This window comes from Octopus bimaculoides, chromosome 14 (genome assembly GCF_046866305.1).
Source record: "Octopus bimaculoides isolate indiv1 chromosome 14, ASM4686630v1, whole genome shotgun sequence".
Classification (NCBI taxonomy): Eukaryota; Metazoa; Mollusca; class Cephalopoda; order Octopoda; family Octopodidae; genus Octopus; species Octopus bimaculoides.
The window spans coordinates 30,737,756-30,754,315 of NC_142941.1; the positions used below are offsets into that span (position 1 = coordinate 30,737,756).

Consider the following 16,560-nt stretch of genomic DNA (forward strand, 5'->3'; position numbering starts at 1 on the left):
CCAGTCTCACCCAAATGTAATGCCCACTCACCCCCATTCGTGTACACATCACACATCTCACTGAACAATTTATCCGCAGAACAGCAAACCTTTGGAATTGACTGTCCTCGGAACAGTGCTACACATAAGCGATTGCCTAGGACACTAAAATCTGGGGATACTGCACAAATTATGAACAACCAAACATTTTTAATCCAATTAAAAGTATGAAATTTCCGTAATACAGAAAGCAAGAAAGATCACTTGCAAAACAGAAGAGGATAGGGGAGACAGATTTTGGGTTAGCGGGATAAGACGAAAGGACCATATTGTGTTATGACTTGTCACGTAATTAGACAGGGAAGATTTAAAATTTTGCCACATGACAGGTTAACTTGGTGATATGAAAGATAAGAATACAGTATATTTCTTGTATACAAGTTTGTTTTAACTTTTTGATTGCATTTTTTCAACCTGTGGCTGGAAGAAATTTTAGAACAAATTTGTTTATGGAGGTATTTGATATAGGGCTGGGAAAGGTGGTGGGGGTACAGTGCAGGGCAGTATGTGGGACACGTTAAAGATCTGGGCACAAGATAGTGAAAATTGTAGGGGAGAAGGAACACATTGAAGATCTGGGCATAAAAGGTGCACATAATAGAAGAAAAGGTGCGACACGTAGGTCTGCAAATAAGGGGTGGTTGCACATTATAAGGCTGGTCTAGTATGCTGAATATCCTGGTATGGGTGCTGTTCCCTCCTCATATTGTTCACATCTCTCAAGAATTGTTTTAACCGAACATCAATCGTAAATATTACTCCACCGGTTCAAAATAACTCTTGTAGTTAGTCAATATTATCTGCAAAGGCAGCGAGCTAGCAGAATGCTTAACGGCATTATGTCCTGAGTTTAAATGTCATCCTTTAAGAGTCGATAAAATAAATACCAGTTGAGCACTGGAGTTGATGTAATTGAATTACCCGTCCCCTCAAAAACTACTCGCCTGGTGCCAAAATTAGAAAGTATATTACTCAGCTTCATCACCTCTTTTCGATACGATCCAATAATTGTCACAATCACAGACCTGCAATCATCATCTTCAATTCAATTATATTTATAATCATTGTCATTGTTGTTGATATGGGTATGCCGAAATGAATCATTAGAGACCCAAGAAAATACCTTGTGGTATTTAGTGACACTCCCTAGTTCTGAGCTCTCAATTCTCGCTAAGGTAACTTACTATTTCATCCTTACAAGCACGATTTGATACCCCTAAAATACTTTCTAGATGTGCGAGCGAAAATATAAAGGAGAATAATTGTCACTGACAGCATCAGCGTCATAGCAGAGTGATAATAACAATCGTTATAATACCTAAGATCGTTTGCATCGCAGTAGACGTCCTCCCTAACTCCACTGACCATGATGCAGTAAAGACGCTAAAATAGGGATCAAATGGTAGGAGTGACTTCCCTTGTTTCATGGTAGACGTAACCAATGAATCACAAAGCAATTTATATCAGCTGTAATATATAGACTCATCAATACATACATATAAGATATATAAGTATAGTGCCTGTATTATCTTATGTGCGTGCGCGAGTGTGTGTATAAAATGATGTATCACTTGCTCCTAAGTTTGAAAAGGTAGGTTTTGGTTATTGCAAAACTAAATTTACTCTACTCCCTTTCCAGAACCTTGCCAAAGATCTTTCTAAAGCGGTATATCTCGGGTTATGACACTCACTTCATTTCCGAGCTACACAAACCAGAAATTGTCACTCAATATTGTTTATTAACTAATGATTGCATGCAGCCATGTGTATATGTATGCACATGTTCTTATATATATATATATATATATATATTTATTTATATATATATATATATATATATAGGTAACGACTATCGTTAGTGATCATACTTTCATTCATATTTACTTAGCCAGCACCGTCCTTGTAGCCTTTCAACGGCTATGGTTGTTCATAATTATACACACGCACGCACATACACCTACGGTATTTTTTTTTAATATATATATATATATTCACAAGTCGGTTATATATGCAAAGGTGGGCACCATTAATCGAAAAGCTAACTTCGTTAATCCTTTAATTCTTTGAAAATATAACGGAAATTAACGTTAACTTTTATTGAAAAGGGCATAACTACAGTTTAATACCCCACCGATTTTGTGGCCTCATAACTTCCAGAAAAATGGATAGTTTTTAACGAAATTTTCACCAAATGATCGCGTATATTCTGTAGATTGAGTGTATGTAAAGATTTGTTGGAAAAAACAATTTTTCCGAGAGATTGGTGAGAGGAGTTTCGGAAAATTCCCAGGACCCGACGTTTCCCCCCACGTTACTTTTTGGAAAGTAGGTATTTTTTAATGAAATTTTATACAAACGCCTTTCAAACGGTGTAGATTACGATTACAAAGAAATTTGTAGGCAATATTTTTGGCGGCGTGGGCAAGTTTCGGATCAGACGGCCTACATAAGTCTTCAGAATGATGGGAGGTATCTTTTCATGAAAAAAATTCTGAAAATTCATTTTTTTTTTCACTCGCTCACCACCCCAGTCCGAAACGATTTTGGCCTTTTTTTTTTTTTTCACTACACACTTAAAACCCGTGAGAGAAACATTTTCGATTTTAAAAAAATTATCAATAATTTCAGAGGAAAATGTGTAATTTAAGGGAGATCTGACTGCTGTTTCTAGCATATCCCAGAACCTCTCTCTTCGTTTCTTTCTCACTCACACATCTATTGATATTTTTCAATATTTTTCTCCCCATAAACAAATTTTATGGAATGATGATGCTAAAGTAACACACATGTAGTCCCAACCAAGCGAGGTCATGTTATGTGTGTGTGTGTAATAAAAAAAAACACATAAAAACATCTTTAGTGTTCATATTAATCTGTTAAATGTAATGCTTATTTTGTTCACATTATTTTGAATTATTCAGGTTCAAGCAGGGTGTCCACAATAGTTGCTTGTAACATTATAATTTTTTTACATACAGATTTGCAACTTTGTCAGTGGGTGCTTTATATACCATTAGCTTATAGTTATGTAATTTTAGCTGATCTTGCTGAGTACATTTGACTTTTATGGGCAGGTAAATTTAATTAACAGATGTAGAAGCAATAACATTATGGATAAGCGCTAAAATTGAAATTCTTAATGCATCTTACATGTTTGATTTGTTACTAAAATTATTTCAGATGGCAATGGACAAACATTTTACTACTTTTCAAGATGAGGTATATGTATATATAAGCATATAAGGTTAATACTGTGTATATGTATGTATGGACATATATGACTACTTTCGTTCCCTTCTTACACGTCTCTTTACTGGTCCTTGACCTGGATGCTGTCTGGGAGTGAGAAAATTGTACTTCATTGAACTTATTACAGGATGTACCAAGATGTGTGTGTGTAGACATATAAGACTACTTCATGCCCTTCCTACCCCACTCTTTCTGGTCCTTAATCTGGATACCGAATGGAAGGGAGGAAATTATACTTCATTGAATCAAATATATGATGTACACTACACTACCTAGCAAATGTTTGCACAGATCTTCTTTTCAAACACAGACAAAGATCCCACAACAACTACCTTCCCATTGTCTCACCCAAGTACACAATTTTAGGGCTGCAAACATCAACGTCGGCAAACACAGACAAAAGTCCCACAACAACTACCTTGTGAGTGATGAGGCCGTATCCCACACTGCCTGATATTTTAATCATCTCAGCAGTGATACCTGATGGTCCAGGAGATTTCCTAGTCTTCATTTTCTTAATTGCCTCATCTATTATACTACTATCAACTCTGATTGCTGGTCTCTCAATTGGTTCGATATTTGAAAGACTCTCCATCTTGCAGTCATTCTCCACATTTAATAACCTTTCATAATGGCATCTCCACACATCTTTCTTCTCTGAGTTACTAAGCACAAGCACGTAAACTTTGCCCAGGCTATTCTTATTCTAGCAGCTATACTCTCAGAGCATCCACCCAACTACTGACTTGGTCACCTAGGTAACGGAAGCTATCAACTATTTCTAGTTTTTCCCCCTGGCATGTGACAGAATCTGTTTTCTGTACATTTTCATTCCTATTGCCCCTAAGCATTTGCCACACACAAAAACTATCTTCCCAGTTAACCTTCCTTTGATATTGCTGCACCTCTTATGTGTCCATAGCTTACACCTTACGGAGTTCCTACCTACACCTTTTCTACAGATCGAGTAGAGCCATCTACCTGAAGAGATTTCTGATTTGTCTGCCTTCCTACTTATTAAGACTTTGGTTTTTGCTAGGTTGACTCTAAGGCCCTTAAATTCTAGACCTTGCTTCCACACCTGAAACTTCTTTTCTAGTTCTCATGTTGACTCAGCTACTAGAGCAAGGTCATCAGCATAGAGAGTTCCCAGAGGCATCCTGTCTTGAATTCCTCTGTTATTGCCTGGAGGACTATGATGAATAAGAGGGGGCTGAGGACTGATCCTTGGACCCCTACCCCTACCTGGAATTCTTCACTATACTTGTTGCCAACCCTCACCTTACAGACAGCATCCCTGTACATAGCTTGTACAGCTCTCGCTAACCACTCATTTATCCCTAGTTTCTGCATTGACCACCAGATAAGAGATCAGGGGACCCTGTCAAAGGCTTTCTCCATATCAACGAAAGCCCGGTACAGAGGTTTATCTTTGACGAGGTATTTCTCCTACATCTCGTCTAAACTAACTCTCTCCCTAATTACCTGATCCAACTTGATACCTCTGTAATTATTCATATCTAATGCATCACCTTTACCTTTGTAGCAGTTGGGTATGAATCAAATGTTCAAACAAAATATGACACTCTAACTCTCCTCTGAGGGCAATAACTCCAAATAAAAACTGACTGGGACCTTGATGTTGATGAGTGAGAGTAGTAGCAGTTTGGAGGATGGTGGATTACAGAATCAGCACAACACTAGACAAAATATCTTGCCTAACTTAGTTACATCTTTTTACATTCTGAAATTGAGCATTGTTGGGGATCAGCTTTGTGTGCCTTCCTTCTAGGTCAATGAAATAAGTATCCAGTAAAATACAGAAATCAGTTAAATATAGTGTATCCCTGTCCACAAATTAGTAATTTCTTGTCTATTTTGAAAATTGTTGTAGTAATCATATTGCTGCTGCTTCTTCTTCTTCTTCTTTATTACATATGTCCAAGTGTAGCAGTGGGGAAAGAAGTTTACATCCCAACCACATGGTTCTGGGTTCAGTCCCACTACATGGCACATTGGGGAAGTGTCTTCTGCTCCAAGCCAACCAGAACCTTGTGAGTGAATTTGGTAGACAGAAACTGAAAGAAGCCCATCATGTGTGTGTGTGTATATGTTTATGTGTACATATGTGTGTGTTTGTTACTGTCTCCTTGCCTTGACATTTTGTATCAGTTTTTGTTTGTGGCAGATGTTCAGGTGCAATAAAGACTGTAAACAAACAGGAAACAACTTCTATCTCATTTCAGAGTGAAAAACTAGAGGTAGTCGATAGCTTCCGCTATCTGGGCGACCAAGTTAGTAGTGGGGGTGGGTGCGCTGAAAGTGTAGCTGCTAGAATAAGAATAGCCTGGGCAAAGTTTAGAGAGCTCTTACCCCTGCTGGCGACAAAGGGACTCTCACTCAGAGTAAAAGGCAGACTGTATGACGCATGCATACGAACAGCCATGCTACATGGCAGTGAAACATGGGTTGTAACTGCTGAGGACATACGTAAGCTTGCAAGGAATGAAGCCAGTATGCTCCGTTGGATGTGTAATGTCAATGTGAATACCCGTCAGAGTGTAAGTATCTTGAGAGAAAAGGTGAACATTAGAAGCATCAGTTGTGGTGTGCAAGAGAGACGATTGCGCTGGTATGGACATGTGGTGAGAATGGATGAGGATAGCTGCGTGAAAAAGTGCCACACCCTAACAGTTGAGGGAACCCGTGGAAGAGGTAGGCCCAGGAAGACCTGGGCTGAGGTGGTGAGGCAAGACCTTCGTACATTGGGCCTCACCGAGGCGATGACTACTGACCGAGACCTTTGGAAATGTGCTGTGCGTGAGAAGACCCGGCAAGCCAAGTAAGATCGTTGCCAGTGCCCCTGGACTGGTTCTTGTGCGGGTGGCACATGAGATGCACCATTTTGAGCGTGGCCGTTGCCAGTACCGCCTGACTGGCTCCCGTAGGATTTTCGAGCGAGATCGTTGCCAGTGCCCCTGGACTGGCTTGTGCGGGTGGCACATAAAAGACACCATTTCGAGCGTGGCCGTTTTCGTGCGGGTGACACGTAAAAGCACCCACTACACTCTCTGAGTGGTTGGCGTTAGGAAGGGCATCCAGCTGTAGAAACTCTGCCAAATTAGACTGGAGCCTGGTGTTGCCATCCGGTTTCACCAGTCCTCAGTCAAATCGTCCAACCCATGCTAGCATGGAAAGCGGACGTTAAACGATGATGATGATGATGATGCAAGCGGTGTCTTTGTTTCCAATATTCTGGAAATATTACTTACTTTAAAACAAGTGAGTGTTGACAACATGGAAGGACATTCAGCTGTAGAAAATCCACCTGGATGAAAATTTCTTCCAAAACATGCAGCATGGAAAAGTTGATGTTAAAATGATGATGATGATGATAGTGACAATGACATTGTTGTTGACAATGATGACAACAGCAATGACGATGATATAAACGATGATTGATATAAAATACTTGCCTTCATGTTAACCATCAAGCCTTAACAAAAGGCTTTAGGCAGAAAACTATGAGCTGTTCCACTGAGGGAAGATTTTTGGAACACTTACATGTTTGTGTTGATACACAACCATTCCCAGTGGCATGATGACAAAGCTTTTTGAGGATTGAGCTTAATGTTTCAATAATAACTGATACAACTTTTACTTTGGCTACTTAGCATCCCCACATTCTTGATATGTTTGCTTTTAAACCTGCATCTTTAATTTTTTCTACTTCTTTGTCTGAAAGAATTACAACATCTAATATAAGTTATTCTCTCTTTTTTTTAATATCACTTATAATGATATTTGGTCTGTGATATTCAATTGTCCTATCTATCTCAATGCCAAAATCCCTTAGAGTTTTTGGTTTTACAAGGTTCATTTGGAGCCTCTTCTGGTACATGCTTGCTCATTATCATTAATATTATCATTATTTAGGCAATGAGCTGGCAGAATCATTAGCATCCCAGGTGGAAGGCTTAGCAACATTTTGTCCATCTTTACATTCAAAGGTTGACTTCGCCTTTCGTCATTTTGGGGTTGATAAGATAAGTACCAATTGAATGCTGGAGTCAGTGTAATCAACTATCTCCCTCCCAAAAAGTTTTAAGCCTTGTGCCTATAGTAGAAAGAATTATTATTATTATTATTATTATTATTATTATTATTATTATTATTATATACACTACAGATTAGACTGTTGGAAAAGAAAAAAAATCCTAACATCGGACTACAACAAGTAACCTTAGATGCCAAGAACCCTCCTAAGTTTCCTTGCTACCCCTAATAACACTGTTTTCTGGAGCTGTACTAAACTGGGTTTTATGCCTATTTCCTCTATCCATCTGTTCAAATCTTTAGAGAAAGTTTCCAATGCACCTATAACTATTATGATACATTTTACCCACACATTCCATAGTCTCTGTAATTCAATGGCTAGGTCCTGGTACTTTGCTATTTTTTCTATATCTCTCATATTGATTTTTTCATCATTTGGGACTAAAGTCAATTATCTGGCATTTTCTATTCTCTTTATCTTCTACTACTAAATCAGACACCTGAGTAGAGATCCATTTCTTCGTGCTAAAGCTGATTAATTCTCTTATGTTGTCTGCTATACTAAATATACTCAAACATTCACTTATCCATGAATATGGGATCATGTCACTCACATGCTATTATTAGATTTTTTCTTTCTAGTTTTTACTTCATTTAGAACTGCTTTGTCTATTTATAATAGATCATGTGTTCCTCTTGCCTTTTTCCTGTAACCTTTCTGTTCTTCTGGCAGTAAATTCTGGTTGTCAAGCTGCTCATAAATGCTTTCTGAAAGCATTTCTGTTAACTGTTTCCACTCTAATGGTATGCAAGTAATTGGTCTATAGTCGCTAGCTGTACAGCCTTTGCTCTTATCTTTCATAATGAGTTTGTCTTCCCTCTAGTCATCCAATCTGGTATTATTCCTCCATTAAGGCAATCCTGAATTCATTCCCTCAGCCTCCCATGTAAACTACTAAATCTGGTCCTGGCCCTTCTAGTTCAGCATTGTTCCTAACACTTTACTCATTAATGCACTAGTTAGTCTTAGATCTCGCTGCTTCTCACTCACTACTTCTTTCCATACTTTCTTTAACAATACTGCATCTCTATTACCATTGCCTGGCTTATCCCAAATATTAGTCCAGAACTTTCTAGCTTCTGTTGCATTAGGTTTCTTATCTCCAGTACTTCATTCTCCACTATTTATTTGGTTATAAAATCTCCTCTGGTCTGTCTCAAATAATCTATTCTGTTGATACTGAACTATTCTTTTCTGATATCTGGAGAGCTTGCCTACTATTGCTATGATATGTTGTTTCAACTCTTCTATTACTGTCCCAAATCCTTTCTCTTTGACTGAGTATCTTTTCTCTAGAGAAGATTTGTATCTTGTGTTTCCTAACTTGTTCAGTTTCCCGACTTCTATTCTACTCAGATTTTGTCTTAAAGTCTTCACTTTATTTTGTAGCCTCTTTTTCCCCATTTGCTCTTTTTTAATCTTTCCTTGTGATATATCTAATCTTCTAGTGACTACTGCCCCTCCTGCACAGATCAGTAAGTTAGCATCTCCTATATTTTAATATCTATCCTACTGATAACTGAATCTACTTTCCTAGTCATATCTAGCAGCTTTCTTCTGTTGATGCCCTTTAATGCTGGCAATCTTTTTCTTACTTCTTTACTCATTACTTCTTGCAATTCATCTAAAATCTTCTGATCTTCCTCACTTAAATTCCTTAAGTCACTGGTGCCAGTTGTCCCTTCTTTATTGGTAGCACTATTATTATTTTTTCCCTTAGATTCTTCTTTGGTTCGAGTTGTATCTCTTATGCTGCTGTTTGTCTTTCCCACTGCCTGGTCTTTCTTTTCCAGTTTTCCTGGGACCTCTTCTACCTCCATTTCTGTCATCCACTTTCTTCTCCTAATAATATTAGCTTGATCAACTAATCTCTACTCAGTCACTTTAAACATACCCTTCTCTACCCAAAGTGTTAACATCCGTTTTCTATAGCCCCCTTTTTTAGGTTCACTTTCTAAGTAGCACTGCATCACTATCCTGCTTCCTTCGCTTGTCCACTTTCTCCTCCTTGCTCTATTATCTGCTGATGCTGTATTCGGATAACAGCTGTGGTCATTCTGCATCTTTACTCATCCACTGCCAAGTGAGAGGCCTTCCCTTAAAGGTCCAGCTTCATTTTCCCTGTTACAACCAGAATTTCTTCGGAAGCACCTGTCTCTCATAAACTGAGGTAAGGTAACGTTCGTCACCATGGTAATCACCACTATTATTTTCCAACATCTGATTGTAACTTTCTGTTGCATCATTTGTTGCACCTTTGTGCTGGTAGGGTGACATGTGCTGCATTTTATTATTATTATTATTATTATTATTATTATTATCATTATTATTATTATTATTAACTAATTTTTGTTAAATCATTCTTGTATTTCAGAGTCCACCATACAATTCTCACTTCTTCATGAATAATTCATTATTTCCTGCAACAACTCGAGATTTCCATTGATGTAGAAAATCTAAAGCTTATATATACATATATACTTTAAAAAGATGCGTTTCTGCTTTGAATTTTAACCAAATATGGGTTCTTTAGCCCTGAGTGGGTTCAATGGTAACCACTCTCCATCAGTAGCATCTCAACTGCTGAAGAAATACACATTCTCAACCAGTTTTCCCTAATGACTTCCACCTGGAACAATCACCATGGGCCTTTAGTTTAGAGAAGTGCAGCACAAAAGATAACAATATGTCTCAGCAAACATATATTCAAGATTTATCATCCAGTATAAATAGTTCGGTGACTAGTCAGAATTCTTCTACACCTGTCAACAGCACAGATAACAGTTTATGCACAAAAAACCTCCAGTTAATGCCATCACTTCAACTTCTACAGCAAGACCAAAAATCAAAAACTTCCATTTCTGATCAACTTAGTTACAAAAACAACATGATTTGCCATGTCAGTGGATACCAGGCCAACAATATCAGGACCACTGTTTCAAAATCACTTAATATTCCTAATGTGAGGTGTCAGAGAAATCATGAAGAACATTCTCAATCTGATAAAGATAGGTGTACTGCTGCTGGCCAGGATTTTGAGTCCCAACGATTTCACTGCTCGGTGTGCAATAAAAGTTATGCACGATCTAATCAACTGGTATGCCACAACAGGGTCCACACAGGAGAAAAACCTTATGCCTGCGATGTTTGCGAAAAAAAATTCACTCGGTCAGATCAGCTGAAATACCACAAACGCACCCACAGTGGAGAAAAACCTTACCAATGTACATTTTGCACAAAAAGTTTTGCACGTTCAGACAAACTGAAATGCCACATTCGTGTTCACACTGGTGAGAAACCATATCAGTGCAGAATCTGTGAAAAGCAGTTTGCTCGCTCTGACAAACTACGAGCCCATGATCGCATACATACTGGTGAGAAACCCTATCATTGTGACCTTTGTCCAAAAATGTTTGCTCAGTCTGATAAGCTACGATGTCACAGACGTATCCATACAGGTGAGAAACCTTACCAATGCACTGAATGTGGGAAGCAGTTCTCCCGCTCTGACAAACTTGTCCAGCACAAACGAATTCACACCGGGGAAAGACCTTTTCACTGTAATATTTGCTCAAAACAGTTTCTCCGTTCTGACAAAATGCAGTTACACCGGAAAACTCATTTTGTTGCACCATCAACAGTTTTGTTATCAAAGGTTACTGGAAAACAACAGGGTCCAAAATTGAACAACCACACAGAACCTCATCCCACAATCAGTCCAACATTAACCAACGATGATGTCATCTGCATTGATGACACTGAACTGGCTGTCCTTAACAACAAAAATTTAAAGGAATACATACCTAATAACCCCTATTTCTGGCCGGCAGTCAACTGAGGAAAGAATATAAACCCCCTTTAACCCCGCCTTCTGACCTACAATCAATTACAGTTGTTGCTCAAGAAAAATGATATCTGTGATTTCACATCCAGGCAGGACTACAAACTGTATCATTATCTTGGTTTGCATAAACAATACTATTATTCCCTACTACTTTCAAACTTGGATCCATCACATTTGCTCTTGTAGTAGTTTCCAAAGATACCATTTGCTACTCTTTGAAGATAACTTCTTCTACCACTATGTTATTAACAATCCAAAGATAGGAGCTACTGCGTAACCACTTGACCTGTTAAAAATAACGGCCAAATCATCAAATCACACACAAATAACTCAGAAAAAAATGGAAGGATGCATAGTAACCACATACTCTATAATACTTTCACTATTTCATGGACCTTCAATTTTTATTGCATTTCTGACTGTGCTGAATCTAACTTCAATGGCAATCTTTTATTTTGATTCTATTTAGGGAATAATCTCACCACCATCATCATCCTCATGGCAACAGAGACTCTTCAGGGGTCTACCTAATCAAGGCAGAGTCAAGACTACAAAAAATCTGATTATGACAGACACCTCAAAAATTTACTCAATCAGGGCTGAATTAAAGCTAGACAATTGCCACACTTTCATGTCCCCTTCTGTTTCCTGCCATTAGAGCCAGATTCCTCTCTCTCTCTCTCTCTCTCTGATACACTTCTACCCAATGACAGCCTGCTTCAAAATAATAAACTTCCTTCTCATTCAAAATATTCATGTTTCTCTTCTGAAATGTGTGTGTGTGTGTGTGTTGTTATATTTGGGGATGATCAGATTTTTGCCAATTAACCACACACACACCATAGGACTATATACTTAGTCTTTACTTCATATATATCATCATCATCATCATCATCATCGTTTAACGTCCGCTTTCCATGCTAGCATGGGTTGGACGATTTGACTGAGGACTGGTGCAACCGGATGGCTACACCAGGCTCCAATCTAATTTGGCAGAGTTTCTACAGCTGGATGCCCTTCCTAACGCCAACCACTCAGAGAGTGTAATGGGTGCTTTTACATGTCACCCGCACGAAAACGGCCACGCTCGAAATGGTGTCTTTTATGTGCCACCCGCACAAAAGCCAGTCCAGGGGCACTGGCAACGATCTGGCTCGAAAACCCTACAAGGCCAGTCAGGCGGTACTGGCAACGGTCACGCTCAGGATGGTGCATCTCATGTGCCACCCGCACAAGAGCCAGTCCAGGGGCACTGGCAACGATCTCACTTGGCTTGCCGGGTCTTCTCACGCACAGCACATTTCCAAAGGTCTCGGTCAGTAGTCATTGCCTCGGTGAGGCCCAATGTTCGAAGGTCTTGCCTCACCACCTCAGCCCAGGTCTTCCTGGGCCTACCTCTTCCACGGGTTCCCTCAACTGTTAGGGAGTGGCACTTTTTCACGCAGCTATCCTCATTCATTCTCACCACATGTCCAAACCAGCGCAATCATCTCTCTTGCACACCACTACTGACGCTTCTTATGTTCAGCTTTTCTCTCAAGATACTTACACTCTGACGGGTATGCACATTTACATTACACATCCAGCGGAGCATACTGGCTTCATTCCTTGCGAGCTTACGCATGTCCTCAGCAGTCACAGCCCATGTTTCACTGCCATGTAGCATGGCTGTTCGTACACATGCGTCATACAGTCTGCCTTTTACCCTGTGTGAGAGTCCCTTGGTCGCCAGCAGAGGTAAGAGCTCTCTAAACTTGGCCCAGGCTATTCTTATTCAAGCAGTTACACTTTCAGCGCACCCACCCCCACTACTTACTATATATATATATATATATATGTATATATATATATATATATATAAACCTTATTAATAATTATCGCCAAGCTAACATGGCAGTCCAGAAAAATAGGACGAATGCTGTTTTCTTTTCTTATATATAAACTTTCTTTTCAAGTGCCGAATAACATCTTTCTTTCCCATGTTCCCTCCCAGAAACCTTTCCCAGTTTTCAGAGTTAGCACTGTAAATGTAGTCACATTGAAATGTAGGTCTAAAGAGATTGTAGAGATGCTTAAACAGAAGCATATTGATGTATGTTGTATCAAGAGGTAAGGTGAAGAGGATCTTCAGCCAGCTTCCTCACAGGCAAGACACATAGGTAGAAAATCTTCTGGGAAGGTAAGAATGATGGAGTAGGTGGTGCGGGCATACTTCTTGCAGAGAAATAGGTGGATAAGGTCATAGAGGTAGTCAGAGTGTGTGAAAGAGAACTTAAGCTCAGGCTAGTCTTGCAGAATAGTATTGCTACAATTATATCTTCCTATGCCCCACAAGCGGGCCTACCAAATGAACAAAAGAACGCTTTTATGATATTCTTCTGCAGGCTACCTCAAAGACGAGTGACAATGATCTCATCTTCGTGGCTGGGGATTTCAATGGACATGTCAGACAGCAGCCTGGTATCTTCCATGGAACTGGCTTCCAAAACAAAGAAGGAACAAAGCTACTGTAGTTCTGTGATGTAGATAACCTTTTGATCTGCAACACCAACTTCAGGAAGCCAGCAAGCCACCTGATAACCTATCAATCAGGTGACTCTGCTAGTCAGATTGATTTCATTCTCACCAGAGAGTGGCATGCATGGTTGCTCTTAAATACGAAGACCCTCCCTGATGAAGAATTTAGCCCCCGTATAGACTAGTCATTAGCAACTTTAGACTCCAGGCCAGAAAGCTGCCAAGAAGCAGACCAGAAAAGAAGGATTTGGAAGCTTAAAGATCCTTCATATGGTCAGAGATTTAAGGACATCCTAATTGAGAAATTTGATGAGAGCGAGGAGGAGCTACAAACTCGTGACATAGAGGGCAACTGGGAATTCCTGTGAGACAGCATGTGAATGCCACAGACCAAATTTGTGGCTGGGGCAAAGTGTCTTCCAGACCTAGGGTAATGTGGTGCTGGGACAATACTGTAGACAGGGCCATTAGAACAAAGAAGCAAACCTGGAAGAGTGGGGGCAGCAGGGACCTGTATCAGATAGCCAAAAGGGAAGCTAGGAGACAGGTATATCTTGCCAAGGGAGGAGCAGAAAAAAAAGTTTACCTATATTCAGCAAAAAATGCTTTTATTCCATTTTAATTTCCTGTTACACAGGTGCTCCCCATTAACAAAGTTAGTTCCCTTCAACATGCTTATTAGTTTCTGACCTTCACTTCTTTCATATTCTGTCAGCTGATATAAGTACCAGCTGAGCACTGGAGTCAGTTTAGAGGTGTTCAGCTCATGATCATGTGGTCATGCATTCAGTTTCTGACTGGGCAGCACATTGTATCCTTCAGCAAACCTCCACATTGTTCCAATATACTCAGTTGTAATGAGGACTAGGGACTGAGTGGGTATCTGTCACTGCAACTACACTGGCACCTAATATAACTAGCAAAGACATGATCCATGTTGCCAAACCATACTTGTTCACAAGTGATGGTTGTCTGTCTTGTACATATCAATGTCAATATTCGGTGGCAGAAACGTTAGCATGCCAGGGGAAATGCTTCGCAGTACTTCATCTGTCTTTACATTCTGAGTTCAAATTCTGCTGAGGCCAACTTTGCCTTTCAGCCTTTCGGGGTCAATAAATTATGTTCTGAGTACCAGTTGTATACTGAGGTGGATCTAATCGACTGGCCCACTCCCCAAAAATTTTGGGCCTTGTGCCTCGAGTAGAAAAGAATATTTTAGCAAGGCAGCGAGTTGGCAGAAATATTAGTCTGCTAAGCAAAATGCTTAGCGGTATTTCATCTGTCTTTACATTCTGAGTTCAAATTCCGCCAAGGTCAACTTTGCGTTTCATCCTTTCAGGGTCGATAAATTAAGTACCAGTTGTGTACTGGAGTCAATCTAATTGACTGGACCCCTCTCCAAAAATTTCAGGCCTTGTGCCTAGAGTAGAAATGAATATTTGGTGGCAGAATTGTTAACACACCAGGTGAATTGCTTAGCAGTTATGTTCTGAGTTCAAATTCCACCAAGGTTGACTTTACCTTTCATCCTTCTAGGGTCAATAAAATAAGTACTAGCTGAATATTAGGGTCGATTTAATCGACCTACCCCCTCCCCTGAACTTGTTAGCCTTGTGCCAAACTTTGAAACCAATATTTCAATGTGCTTGTGCCACATAAAAAGCACTCTGTCGTCCACTCTGCTGGGTAGTTGATGTTAGGAAAGGCCTCTAACTAAAAACTGTGCCAAAACACACAAAAGTCTGATGCAGGCTCCTGCCTGGTCAGCTCCTGTCAAATTGTCCAGCTCATGCCAGCATGGAAAGTGTATGTTAAATGATGATGATGATGACTTCAATGGTCTTCATTTTATCAAACCTCTGGAAATTAAGAACAGTCAGTCAAAAATTAAATCATAAAGGGACGTAACTGAATGCCACAAAGCCTATTGTCCACTGTTCTATTGATTCTACCAGTTCTTTATCCTAGAAATCACAGTCAATACAGAGCCAAGTTTATGGAGTATTCAACGGTGTCCATGCTGGTGCACAAAACCCAGCACTTAGCTTTTAAGTCTGGTATTTATTCTATAAGTCTCCTTTGCTGAACTGCTAAATTTCAGGGATGCAAACAAACCAACACCACTTGTCAACCTGTAAGGTAGAGAACAAAGACACTAAATTGACTATCGAGTGTTGGTCAGGTTGGGGCTATAGTAGAAGATATTTGCCCAAAGTGCTGCCTAGTGAAATTGAACCAAAGCTATGTGGTTACAAAGTGAGGTTCTTAACCATACATCTATGCCTGCACCTATATGACTGAATCATTATATTTCTTACAGAACATTGTATTCTTCAATTTTATGTGCCTCGGGTAATTAGGGAATGTTATCTGAAACAGATTAGTGTTCTATCCAAGGAGAAATTCATATCTCATCAGACTCTCATTTGTAAATCATTATTGTTTAATATAAAATTGTCCCTAATAGCTGTTTCAGATAACATTCCCAATAGATTTTGATGAAAGGTATCTCATCCATAATCATCCCATTTTTTGTATGTCAGAGAATTTTTTTTTTTCTTCAAGAGAGACTAGAAGGTAATTTAAGGGAAATTTGGCTTCAGTACTATTTCTAGCAGCTCATGGTATTTGTAGGGTTTTATGGAAGAAATGGCACAAAAACACCTCTGCTAGAATATTGATATGTCTATGAACCAAATTATTCCATAGAGATGGTGCTTCCTGCAGTTTCTTTAGCATGAAATGGATAAGAGATAATCCTTTTATGAAACAGAATGTTGGAATATGAGAT

The 16,560-nt window shown here is 39.4% G+C and overlaps 1 protein-coding gene across 3 annotated transcripts; it reads left to right on the forward strand.

Moving 5' to 3' along the window:
* Nucleotides 1-1,077: 1,077 nt before the first annotated feature.
* On the forward strand, nucleotides 1,078-11,999 carry LOC106873125 (uncharacterized). Of its 3 annotated transcripts, none has more exons than XM_089362637.1 (2): nucleotides 1,078-1,214; nucleotides 9,780-11,999. In XM_089362637.1, exon 2 carries the CDS (start codon nucleotides 10,092-10,094, stop codon nucleotides 11,241-11,243), a length of 1,152 nt encoding a protein of 383 aa, XP_089218763.1. In that variant the 5' UTR covers nucleotides 1,078-1,214; nucleotides 9,780-10,091; the 3' UTR covers nucleotides 11,244-11,999. The 3 variants fall into 3 exon arrangements, with proteins under 3 accessions (XP_089218763.1, XP_052828763.1, XP_052828764.1); XM_052972803.2 differs by lacking the exon at nucleotides 1,078-1,214 and adding an exon at nucleotides 1,446-1,630; XM_052972804.2 differs by lacking the exon at nucleotides 1,078-1,214 and adding an exon at nucleotides 1,907-2,364.
* Nucleotides 12,000-16,560: the final 4,561 nt, after the last annotated feature.